The 12,900-nt window shown below is 33.4% G+C and overlaps 1 protein-coding gene across 1 annotated transcript; it reads right to left on the bottom strand.

Annotated features, from left to right (window-relative positions):
• Positions 1–4,366: 4,366 nt before the first annotated feature.
• On the bottom strand, positions 4,367–11,112 carry LOC120135421 (CDPK-related kinase 3-like). The gene is made up of 11 exons (XM_039151682.1): positions 10,272–11,112; positions 9,036–9,166; positions 8,712–8,753; positions 8,340–8,448; positions 8,158–8,236; positions 7,347–7,643; positions 6,992–7,101; positions 6,231–6,338; positions 5,220–5,282; positions 4,786–4,953; positions 4,367–4,679 (listed from the first exon to the last, which is right to left on the bottom strand). Exons 1-11 carry the CDS (start codon positions 10,830–10,832, stop codon positions 4,542–4,544), a joined length of 1,806 nt encoding a protein of 601 aa, XP_039007613.1. The 5' UTR covers positions 10,833–11,112; the 3' UTR covers positions 4,367–4,541.
• Positions 11,113–12,900: the final 1,788 nt, after the last annotated feature.

Below are 12,900 nucleotides of genomic sequence, written 5' to 3'. Positions count from 1 at the left end.
GTTTCATGCAGTAGAGAGTAGCTTGGATATTGAACTGCCAACGATACGACAAGCTCTTGCTTCTCCTAAATGGAAGCAAGCGGTCATGGATGAGAATGATGCGTTTATCAAGAATGAGCGTGGAAAGCGGTTCTTTTACCAGAAATCGAATGGCCATTGGTTGTAAGTGGTTATTTCAAATAAAGAAAAATCCAGATGGTTATGTAGCTCGATATAAGGCCTGTTTGGTGGCAAAGGGTTTGCTCAGGTTTCGGGTCAAGATTTTCGAGATACGTTTAGCCCGGTTGTGAAAGCGTCAACAGTTTATGTTGTTCTCGCTTTAACAGTTCAACATAATTAGAAGCTTTGACAAGTTGATGTCAATAACACTTTCTTAATGGTGATTTGGTTGAGGAAGTTTTCATGGTTCAGCTACTTGGATTTGAACAAGAATTTACTATAGGTGAACATCTTGTGTGCAAACTTCAAAAGGTTATCTATGGGCTAAAACAAACACCTCGAAATTGGTATGTGAAGCTTCATAATTTTTTACTTAACAATGGGTTTATTGGTAGTCAAGTCGATTTGTCTCTATTTATGAAGCGGGATGGGACTCAGTGTGTCTATGTTCTTATTTATGTTGATGACATTGTTATCACTAGGAATAATGATGATCTCGTTGAAGATATGATTCGTGTTCTTAGTAAGGACTTCTCTTTAAAGGATCTTGGTGATTTGAATTTTTTCTTAGCCTTTAAGTTAATCGCGGTGAAGGGTACTTACTTTTAAGTCAACGAAAATACATTTGAGAGTTGTTGGAGCGTGCTGATATGAGCGATGCTAGCCCTGCTCCAACCCCGATGTTGCATTCTCCCACGTTGTCTCGGGATGGTCGTAGAGTTCTTAATGATCCAGAGTTGTATTGTAGTGTTGTTGATGGATTGTTGTATCTTAGTTATACTCAACCTGATATCTCGTTTAGTGTTGGACGTGTTTCACAATACATGCATCAACCAGGTGAGTTTCACAATACATGCATCAACCAGGTGAGTTGTATTGTTGGTCGTCAAACGTATTTTACGTTACTTGAGTGGTACAATAGACTATGGGTTGTTATTTCGAGCTTCTAGTGATGATCTTCGGGTACGTCCTTTTTGAATGCAGATTGGATAAGTAATTTTGATGATCGTCGATCTGTTTCTGATTATTACGTATATATTGGTGATAATCTTATTTTTTGGTGTCCAAAGAAACAAAGGTCTATATCTCGTTCGACTACAGAAGCTGAATACTGGGGCATAGCTAATGTTGTGTCAGAAATCATATAGCTGCAATCACTTCTTGGTGATATGGGGATTAAATTTACTATGGTTCCAATTGTATGGAGTGATAGCACGAGTGCGATAACGATGAGTGCTTACTCTATTTTTCATGCTCAATCTAAGCATGTGGAGTTTGACGTTCATTTTGTTCGGGAACGAGTATTGAATGGAGCAGTGTGTATTAAATATGTGTCGAGTCATTTTCAATTGGCGAATAGATTTACCAAGCTACTCTCCAATACTTCGTTTTCAACATTTCGTCACAAACTTAATATCGTTAGCAGTGTTGAGTATTCAGAGCCGTCTTGTAAATTTTGGTGGCCCTATGCCATAACAGTAAAATAGACATTTTAAAACTAAAATATTAGATATATAAAGAATTTCACTAATATTTTAAAATTTATTATAACTATAAGAAAACGTTAAATAATTGTAAAAAAATATATTCATGTAATAATATGGGTCTTGGACTTGAAAATTCTTAAGTCAAACATCATAAATACACATATATACAAGACTTAAAAAATTTGAAGGCTCTTACAAAAATTAGTCCATGTGCGATTGGACACCTCGCACATGCCCAAAACCGACCCTTTGAGTATTGATAAGTAGGGTGAATATTAGTGGTTGATAATATAAAATGGAGTGATTGGTGACTAGTAGGTCCCGTAGTGAGGGTGGCAGCTGATTTTTGTTATGAGTGGGACCCAAGGTAGAAAAATTGATTAGTTATTGGAGGGCAAGAGAATTGTAACGTGGAGTCTATATATAGAGAGTACGTGTGAAGGATTTAATTGGGAATGTAAAGAGTATGGCACCTTAATATCAAAATAAGGCGATATCAATTTTTTTATTGTTTAAATAATAAAATTGATAAAAAAAAATTATTTAAAAAATTATTATGTTTACCTAAAATATTAATTTTTTAACATTTCTAGTAAAAGTGCTCAACAATAACAAAATCGGTAGCGTCTAATAATATTTTCAGTCATTTTTACCAAATCCGGTAAAAATCCCAATAATAACAAAACCGATAGTACCTAATAATGTTTCCGGTCATTTTTTACCGATTTTGTTATTTAAATAATAATAAAATCAATAACACCTTTTTTAGTAGTATATTAAGGCTGTCGTACGTGAGTATTTACCAATTAATTGTGTAGCCTTTAATGAAAGTTGTAAAAGTCAAAAAGAATAAAATGAGAAACACGTGAAAGTATACATGGCATAATAGGTTAAATTGTTCAAGTTTGAGAGTCAAATTGATTTTTTTTAAAGTTTAAGGGCTTATTTGATAAATTTTAAAAAATATTTTAAATTGAAAATATAAAAAATATTAAGTTAAATATAAAAACATCATTAATTATTAATATTATTTATTAAGTAAAATATTAAAATTAATAAATATTTACTATAAATTAAGAAAAATTAAACATGAGTAAAAAGTAAAAAAAATATCAAGTATACAAAAATAAAGAATACATCATTTAAAAATAGAGTAAAATCTCTATACTAATAAGAATAAAATGAGTTCTCAACAATTATTTATATTATATTACAAATAATTCTCATTCAATTAAATTTATATTATTTAATCACAAATTTATTAATTCATAAATATATTTTCTAGTATTATAACATACTAATATCAAAATTTTCTTTAGATATATTAAAATTTACAATTAACTTTAAAATATATACGCTCTAGCATACTTCCTAATATTATTATGTGTTCCAAAAATAATGACAATAATACAGAGTGATAAAAATAAAATGCTTAATTGAAGGAATCAAATTTTAAGAGGGGTTGAAAATAAAAATCAAAGGACTAAAAGGCTTAACATATATTTGTAATTTAAAAACAAATAAGCCCTTGAACTTAAAAAAAATCAATTTAGCCTTCAAACTTAAAAAAAAATCAATTTAACCCATATATCACATCATTAGCCATGCCATCATCCACCGTGGACTGTTGCGGCAACATTAATCATAACTGTCAACGGCAAAACCATTGGTAAAATGACCACATTGAGTTATTTTTCTAAGTTTAAGGGTCACATTAAATGAAAATAATTCGACGATCACGTCGATTTTTTTGAAAAAGTACAAGAGCCTCATGTACCATTTTACCAGTTTTTTTTCATATTAAATTTCAGATTCAAACTTTATCAATCTTCATTCCGCACTCCGGATCAGATAATAACAATAATAATAATTAAGGGTCTCCTGGGATCTTGTAAGGGGACAAATAAGGGCATCTATATACCAAAAGTCAAATTGAAGAGCCATTGGTTTCACATCATTAAAAGATCAATTTCATCTAAATTTGGAAGCAAACATAATGTACAATTAAGTACACAATCGACGTGGCACTTTTTGTTATCAGTACAAGTTTTTAAAGAAAGGTTCATATCATTAAACGAATAAATAATCCAAACATCAAAATAGAACATATGGGATCGGGAAGGATAACCCTTCAAAAGGGTTCATTAGATGGAGAAAACGCTTAGCACCCCATTGTCGGGTGCAGAAACAAACGGATGGTGCCTTTACGCAACCCAAAGTAGAATAATGGGACTCAAGTCCTCCACAGAAGTGTTGAACCAAAACCCGTCCACAAGGAGGGCTGGGTTGGTCTCAAATGAAAGAACAGTAGAATAAAATGGAGAGCCTACCATCACTGAAGCAACAGCCGTGTTAGCAAAAGCCTGGATCCAGAGACCCTGAAGAGTAACGGGCTGCAAAACAGAGATAAGTTCACAGTGGGTTGGTCTCAAATGAAAGAACAGTTTCCATTGACCGCTCATCCACATGGAAACCCCTGATCCGTTACCAACACGCTAGACAGATCCAAAAAGATACAATCGACATAGGTTACAAAAACCCACTGGAGGGGATATTTTCCTGAGAGCAACAAAGGAGGAAACGGGGCAGCCGGCTGCTGGAGACCGAACAGCTGTCCACTTAGGCTTAGATCTAGTTTTGTGTCGAGAGAGAGAGAAATAGCTTCGGCACCGTGTCTTTGGCTCAAATCCAAATACATAAATGCACAATATGAAACAAAATGGAACCAACAAAAACCATATTCTCACTGTAAATTTTCCTCAACGATCTCACTAATAATATTCACTTATGCACATTTTTCCTCCTAATGCAAAAATAACTTTTTGAAAAAAATTATCACAAGTCATTTCTAAATGCCATGAATTTTAAGAACTGTATATATCCAAAGGTTATAGATTAATGATGCCTTGTATTTAAGCTACGAAGCGTCACACCATGTAAAAATTTTGTATACCCAAGTAAACTTAGCTTTCCATCGGAGGTTCTGATCCAGTCTTTGAGGAATGAATAAGCTGAAGGGCCAACATTCAACTCCTGCAATCAAACCAAAAGGAGTCAAAACTGCATAACAAGAAGAAGAAGAAGAAGACAAAATGAGGTAGTGAGACACTTAGATGCATGGAAGCAACAAGCAAAATACCCTCGCCAATTCTTCAATTGAGATTACTCTATTGCCCTCCTGTTCAAAATGTTCAAAAGCCGCGAATGCAATCTGCTCCCAACCTTCAACTGCTTCCAATTGATGTGTGCTAATTGCAGCAGCACAAAACTCTTCAAAGTACATTTTCCTATATGCAAGTGTTCCCAACTGAGCAGAAATGCAATGCAATGGTGAGGAACTGAAATTCACTTGGCAAATGAAGATCAAAGTAGGGGGATGTGGAGATTGTCATGTGGTATTCGGAGAAAGCACAATCATTAAAAGGCAGAATTTTGAACATTTAACAAAGCAATTTTAAATGAGAACCATTTTTTCATGCCATGAAGACTCGTATAAAATGTCTAACCAAAAACACTAAACCGTGAGAAGAGAGCATAATATAAGTTGCTACACAGATCTAGTAAGAGCCTTACATTATTAAGAATGTCTGGTACCCTTGATTCACCCATTGCGTCAGTAGTATTTCGAGCAAGTGCCTGAAAAATTGATAAGCTGATGTCATATAAATATTTTATAGGTTATATAAAATAACCACCAAAAAGAAAAACAGAGAGATCAAAGATAAGGGCCCTAAAAAAAGTGGGGAACAAGCAGAGCCGTCTCAGACATTCATTTTCAGGGCCCTGAGCAAAAACTCAAAAATATGTCTTTATAAGATGAAAGTATATTTCATTACTTTGAACAATTAATTCAATATTGCATAAATAAATCATAGAAAAATGATTAAATTTTGTGAAAATGTAATATTTTTATTATTTTATAAAACACCTTAAATACATCTAAAAGAGAATAAAATATAAAAAAATTGAATACATGTATGATACATAGCTTGATTTTGAATAATAAATAAATAAAAAAAAAGAATTGTATATTATTTTATTGTTAGATTGAGATTGAAGAAGGCTAAAAATTAAAGAATATTTGATAAATTGAAGAGTTAGATTTGAAAAAAGAGAAAATTATGATTAAATTTAATTCAAAATTCAATGAATAAATAAGAGAAATGGAAAAGGAGGGTCAAAAACTAAACATTTTATGAAATTCTAAAAATTAAGGGCCCTAATTATAAATATAAAAAATTGGTTAAATTTAATTCAAAATTGAATGAATTAATAAGAGAAATGGTAAAAGAGGTAAAAAACTAGAAATTTTATGAAATTATAAAAAATTAGGGGCCTTAGTTATAAATATAAAAAATTGGGGTCCCTAATTATAAATACAAAAAAATGGAGGCCTTGTGCGGTTGCTCAGGGTGCTCCTCCTTAGAGCTGGCCCTGTGAAAAAGACGGATAACTTAGATGCCCTATAATAGTCTAATTAAGTCAACATGAGATGCCAAAGAATTGGAGAGAGATCAGCTTGAAATCATTAACCATTTTAGTCTTAAAACTTGAATTGCTAGGTTCATAGAGGCAATCAATTACCATTTTAAAATTTTCAAGAGAGACACTTCTATCTCTATTCGGCTCCAACAGCGTGAATTGTGCTCTGAGATAAACCAGCTCATCATCGGTCAATGCTTTTGAAAGAGCCTACAATATGAACAAAGACAAGTTAGAGAGTGACCGAAAAATAAATGTTAATCCAACCGTCCCTGCACATGTGCACATACTACAAGATTTACGAAGTTAAAAACAATCATATTTATATGGATATCATGGTTAACTGCTTCAGAAGAAGATTCTCACAATTTATTTCGCAGTCAAACATTCCACCAAAATAAATTAAAGACTTGCACGGTATAAGAAATGCAAGAGGAGTTTGTTTTTACACAAAATAGCCAAAAACCTAACTTCTGCAGAAAATGTTTCCAATATGATATAACAATGATCTTAATTAAGATAGTGTTCTCCTGAAAATAACAATTATAATTTAGAACACCTGCATTTATGGCATTACCATCCACAAAAAGTTCACAGTTGACAAGGATGTTTGATGGTTTTACATAATTGGATAGTAGAAAAACCACACTATTAATTCAACTGAGCTATTTTCTATATCGATCTAAAGATTTAACTAGGATTTTTGCAGCTTGCTGCAAAGCATTTGGCAACCTAGAGCAAGAAATAACCTTAAAGATATCGTAAGAGAGAGGAAATGAGCTGGACCCGGGGAGAAAAGAAAAGGTTCAAAAAGCTAATGGTGCATTCCTGTTATCAGAAAAAATAAGGGAGAAAAACTATACCTTTTGAGCAGCTCGTTTGAATGGTGTTGCATGCAGATATGACTTAACTGACTTATAGACCAGTATATCAAGAGGGACAGGACGACTGTCATCACGCAACCAAGGATGAGCTGAAATGTCATAAAAGTGAATTAATTAATCTTAGTGCCAACCGGTGGCAAAAGTGACTGGCTTCCTGGACAAATGTAATTAATCAGTTCCAGAATAGGCAAAATATCATAATTAAGTGTATCATAATTCATCTGATACAGGCTAAACCTAAAAGTGACTAGCTTGTTGGACAAATGTAATTAATAATTTCCACAATGGGGTAAAATCCATGTGTTTACTAGTTAAGCACATATTCCAAACTCACTTAAAGCTTGAACGGCAGTCATTCTTTTTCTGTAATCCTTGTTCAAGAGTCTCTTAACAAAATCTTTGGCCTCCAGCGAGACAGATGGCCAGGGCAAATCATCAAAATAGGGATCAGATCTTAGCACAGAACGAAAAATTCCAGATTCAGTACGTGCCCAGAAAGGCCGGCTTCCACATAACAAGATGTAGGTGATTACTCCAACGCTCCATATATCTGCTTCCAGACTATAAGATCTATGCAGAACTTCAGGAGCAACATAATAAGCACTTCCAACTATATCATTGAGCCTTTCATCTGTTACAAACATACTGGACACAAGTTAAATAAAGAAAACAGACTACTAGTACTAGCTGTGGTTATACATTCAGTCTAATGATATATGATCATCATAAGAAAAAAATTGATTGACATCCAACATAACTTTATCTGCTTCATATTACATTATTTCTTAATTAATAACTCATTTAAACATGTGCAGGCATACTTAAATGCCAATTGTAATACCGTACAAAATTCCGCATCAATAGGGCTTAGGGATTTAAGGTTTTATATGTATGAAAACAACTTAATTTATTCTCCAATTTACAGCAAAACAGAGGTGTTAGTATGTTACAGAAAATTTGTAGGTCTAAACTCAATTATCATATAAGAATCTAAGAACATCACTCATCTAGAAAGAAGCAAACCAAAATATATGTGGTTGATTATTATCATTGATAATAGTCTTTCATTTGATAGCATTACAGGAGTAATGAAGGTAAGTTCATTGGTGAACCAAGCTAAAGTTTAAGGTATGATCAGCCATTACCTGGCCTAATAAAGTCAGAAAGACCAAAATCTATCAGTTTCATGTCAGCATCTTCACCACCAGAAGTGAAAAGGAAGTTCTGTAGCTCAAGCAACAAAAAATAGAATCAGAGATGTGATGTAAGCCAGAATATATAATTTACATCTTCACAATCCATAAAAATCAAATGCAAAAGTAAAAACCTCTGGTTTTAAGTCACGGTGCACAACTCCTTGAAGATGACAAAATGAAACCACACTTAAAATTTGTACAACTATAGCTTTTGCATCTTCCTCAGTGTACCTTCCTCCCCTGTAATAGAGAAATTTTCATCTCAGTGTTCAACATAACTACCTAATCACAATAGGGGGCTTTAGTCTTCTCTATATGTCAAATAAAATTGGGGGTGTGGGAGGTGTTGGGAGAGAGAAGGGGGGGGGGGGGGAGGGGAAGGGGAAGGCAGTGAACAAAAAGGTTGGGATATTCTATTTTCTATAAAGCTAACGATAGTCGATATTAAAATACAATGTCTTAAAAGTTGGTCTAAATCACATAAACTACACAGAACAACTTACCTAGCCAAAATTCTGTCCAATAGCTCTCCACCTTCACACAATCTGATAAGATACAGAATTCCACAGCGGTAAGGCCAATATTTAAAAAATACAATATTTTATGATGCTGCAGTTGGACTATTACATGAATTTCTGCGGAGCAAATTTGACCAGATATTATTTTTTTTAAATTCAGCATGCGCAACGGTTCAAAAATTTATGAAAGAACACCTACTAAAAACGGGAATGGAACTAACTTGAAGATAAAAAATGAAACTAGAAAGGATAATTCATAATCAAACAGTTTCCTACAACAAATTTTAACAAAATCGAGAGAAGACATACTCCATGACTATGTACACATTATTGGCATCCTCACATGCATCATAAAATTGAACCAGATGCTTATGTCCTGATAGTGCTTTTAATATTTTCACCTCCCTTCGAACATCTTCAATTGATATTGCTGTTGTCATCTGTCAAATAAACCTGGTTAAAATGCAGTCAATGCAATTAAAAGTCCGTACTTTATCATTTTTGCCCTTGAGGAAAAAGAGCATAGCCCATAGGGATACAGGGCATGGAATTTGACCCTAGTCCTATTAAATTCCCCACCCCAATAAAGGGAAGGGAGAAGCTACCAAGCCAAGCCAAGCCCTGTTCTCAATCAACACATTTGATCACTTTTTCTAGAACTTAGCTGTGAAAAGGAAATCAAAAAGAGAAAGATAAAAGAATTATATCGGAAAGTTAACTACAAGTATAATGCAGACTACAGAACAATTATCTACTTAAATTATGAGAAAAAAGAAGAAAACTGGAATGATTCCAAGTCATAAACATAGAAGAGTTACTTTGACAAAAAAAAAAGGTAAAACAGGGTTGTCAACCACACATGCAACCACCTGCAATGCCATTATGTAGGCAGAATTTAGGGTATTAAACGTTGATATTACACCAAAAATCTACCATTGGAGAAACAAAGTTTTCATTCCAACCTAATTCTATTGTGCTTGATGTGGCTACAGTTTGCATTTCCATTTTAGACTTTAGATACAAAAGATCTCAATTCAACGGTATTATTGCTACAGGCACTAAATGATCCTCAAATAAAGAGAGATCCACCTTTGTCTTCTTTCGGTCTTCCAGAATTACAATCGCGATTGCGCTTTCCCCTAACCGACAAAAAAGACAAGACACGGCTAATCAAAGCAACAGTATCCTTTAAACTCTTGCATATCCTATACAGCTCATGCAATTGCCAAATATCAATGATCATGATCGATCTATAATTAGTATAGCTTATCTAACTTATATTCTTCAACTAAGAAGAACTACTCCGGCAGGGTTTACTTGAATCAAGAAGACAAGCATCTATCTATTGTTCCGAATAGATAACAATACCATCATAATTAAAGGACCTTCTCTTAAGAATGTTGTAATGAAATCCAATTTAAGAACAATGCCTTCAAATGCATTAAGAAAACAACCTAAATATCTCAAGAATATATAAAATCGGCTAAAATTACGTTGAATAAAGAATGAAAAACGGAGAAATTAGTAGAAGAGCGAGCGGTGTACCTTAGCTTTTGAGATGATCTTAACAGCAAGAGGTTGATCCTTGAGCTCACCCTTTTTACCTCTAGCAGAGCAAGTGTGACCAAAATGTCCCCTCCCGACTTCTTTTCCAAGCTCATACTTAGCTCCAAAATTCTTGCCATAACCAAAGTTCTTATCCAACGCTTGCTCCGGCTCCGGCTCAGTTCCCCGATCCTCAGGAATAGGTCCTTCCTTCGGCTTACCGCCAAGCCGCTTCACCAGAGAGGCCTTTATGTGTTTCGCAGGAGAAGGCGGCGGAAACGGCCTCCGGAGGAATCTCCTCGGAGTCGAACCCCTTGAGGTCCTCGCCGGAGAAGGCGATACACCCGGAGGAAGCGGACTTGCAGACACTTCGTGCGGATACGGACTGGGCCATGGACTCTGGCTCGAAGACCTAGCTGGAGTATTCTTCACTGAAGGAACATTAGCAGCACCATTAGCCGATTGTACCGAAGTTTCATCCCGATCAGCTGAAACCACCACTGTGGTGGTCGTCCCTTCATTTCCTCCCGATTGATTAACTTTTCCGTAACACTGCCCCATCCTATATTAAACCCCCTCCGATCACAGCAAAGTCAAAAGTCCACACATGGGATGGCTCTACTAACCTTCCTCCCTTCCCTACCTGATCTGATAGCAGGAACAGAAGTGCGGCGAGAAAACGATAAAAGAAAAGAATGAAATAGAAATTCGAGTCAGGCAAACAGAAAACAAAAAAGTTCGACAGACACAGAGAAAGAGAAGGGTTGAGGAAATGAAATTATAAAGAAAACTCATTATTTAATGTTACAGTGAATATTAAATTTTTAAAATTGGAAAATGTCATGATTAATTTTGAGACGTTAGATTTGTAGAATCTTATTTAATTTATACAGGAAAAGCTGAAATCGTATATATGTTTATTTTATAAAAAAAAATATAGGAAAATTTCTTTTTTACTTTTTCTCTTTTATTCGTATAAATTCCTCTTCATTTTGTCTTTTGTCTTTTCCTACTTTTCTTTGCCGTTATATTATTATTATTTATCTTTAATCAGAAAAAAAAAGGCAAGAGTTTTGATTCTATGCTTGTTCGAAGACAACAGAAAGGGTATTTTCGGACTTTGAGTGGGAAATGTTGGGACAGGTAAATTACTAAAAACGCCTCAAATAATAACAATTAATTGATATAATAGAATAAGATATTAAGTTCCTGAGAAATTCGAATCCTGATATTTGCGAATGGAGCAAACTAGATTGGGAGAGTCGTCATTACCTCTACAGTATCCGATCTAGATTAGTCGATCAATAAATCGGATATCAATGATTAATTAAAAAACGAAAGGTGGCATGTTTGGGTTGGTGGAGGAGTATCCGCGTCGTCGTTAATTGTGGATTCGTAAAATACGGATTTGAGGGAATCAGAGCTGACGCAACGCAGGTCCAAGGTTCGAAATACGCGACATTTCACTTCACTTATACTCTATCGGAAATTTAGCATTCTTTTTAAAGAATGTTAAAGAAAATCCTTTTATAAGATACACAATTAAAATTGTGATAAAATATTTTTATTAAAAAATAAATTTATAATATACATATTTTATAAAAATATATAAAATGTTTTATCTAAAAATATGATTAGATATAAAATTATTAAACTCATAAATAATTTATTATAAAATAAACGCCTAAAAAATTATAAGTTTTACATCAAAATCTTTTTTCAAAAATAAAAATAAAAAAATTAGTTTTTTATACTTGGTTTAAAAATTGATTTTCAAACGTATTTTAAAAATATTTATTTTATTTAATTATAACTCTAAAGAAATGTAAATACGATATTAAGGATTACCTTAAATCCTATGTGATGCTAAATTTAATTCTCAAAATTAAATTTTCTTTTGTAACCCTTGAAACAAATTTTCTCCGCCTACTTTGGCCAACAGCAAAAGATTCTTCTCTTAGCTATCCTTAGTAAAAGATATACATTGTGAGATGTATATTAAGTAAATATTAGAAATAAATATTCTGTAAAATTTATTTGAGTAAAAAAATTAAATTAATCGAGTTGATAAGTTAGTTTAGCTCATCAAATCATAGGTGTTGTTAATTATTAGGAAACGAAAAAAAATGATGTTCTATATGCTACATAGAACCTTAAAGTGAAATTCTTATGAAATGACGAAAGATGTAACATTTTACACTCTGTGATTTAAAATGATATGTTATTCGTCTAATATATGATTAAAATTAATGTGTTGAATCGAGAAATGATTGTCATAATCCTATTTGCAAACCCAAGAACAAGGGATGTATATTGGAATTTAAAATAAATTTTTAATATAAAAAAATCTAAAATATATAATAATTTTAAATTTTTAGGGACGATTTTACCTGTCCTCCCTCTTAATTTATCTCTACCATGAAGTTTTGTTTGATTTAAATCTATCTGATTAGATGTAGACAAAATGAGTCATTATTCAAGATAAATGAGGCATAATTGGCTCGAGAACACGAGCCATTAATCACTTGTCGAATAACTCAGCCGCCACCCTCAGGTGTGTTAGAAGTCAAACTCTTGGAATTGTGTAGAAGTTCAACGTGGCAAATGAAGATAGATTCACAAGTAAACA

The sequence above is a fragment of the Hibiscus syriacus genome, unplaced genomic scaffold (genome assembly GCF_006381635.1).
Source record: "Hibiscus syriacus cultivar Baekdansim isolate YM2019G1 unplaced genomic scaffold, ASM638163v2 tig00110607_pilon, whole genome shotgun sequence".
Lineage (NCBI taxonomy): Eukaryota > Viridiplantae > Streptophyta > Magnoliopsida > Malvales > Malvaceae > Hibiscus > Hibiscus syriacus.
This window is presented reverse-complemented; position numbering and strand designations above follow the sequence as displayed.

Excerpts from the sequence above, each read along its gene's own strand:
- LOC120135421 (XM_039151682.1), bottom strand. The coding sequence starts at position 10,832 with ATGGGGCAGTGTTACGGAAAAGTTAATCAATCGGGAGGAAATGAAGGG. Across the intron at positions 9,167-10,271 it reads AGATCATCTCAAAAGCTAAG|ATGACAACAGCAATATCAAT; the intron begins GTACACCGCTCG and ends TTTATTTGACAG. Across the intron at positions 4,680-4,785 it reads CAATTGAAGAATTGGCGAGG|GAGTTGAATGTTGGCCCTTC; the intron begins GTATTTTGCTTG and ends GTTTGATTGCAG.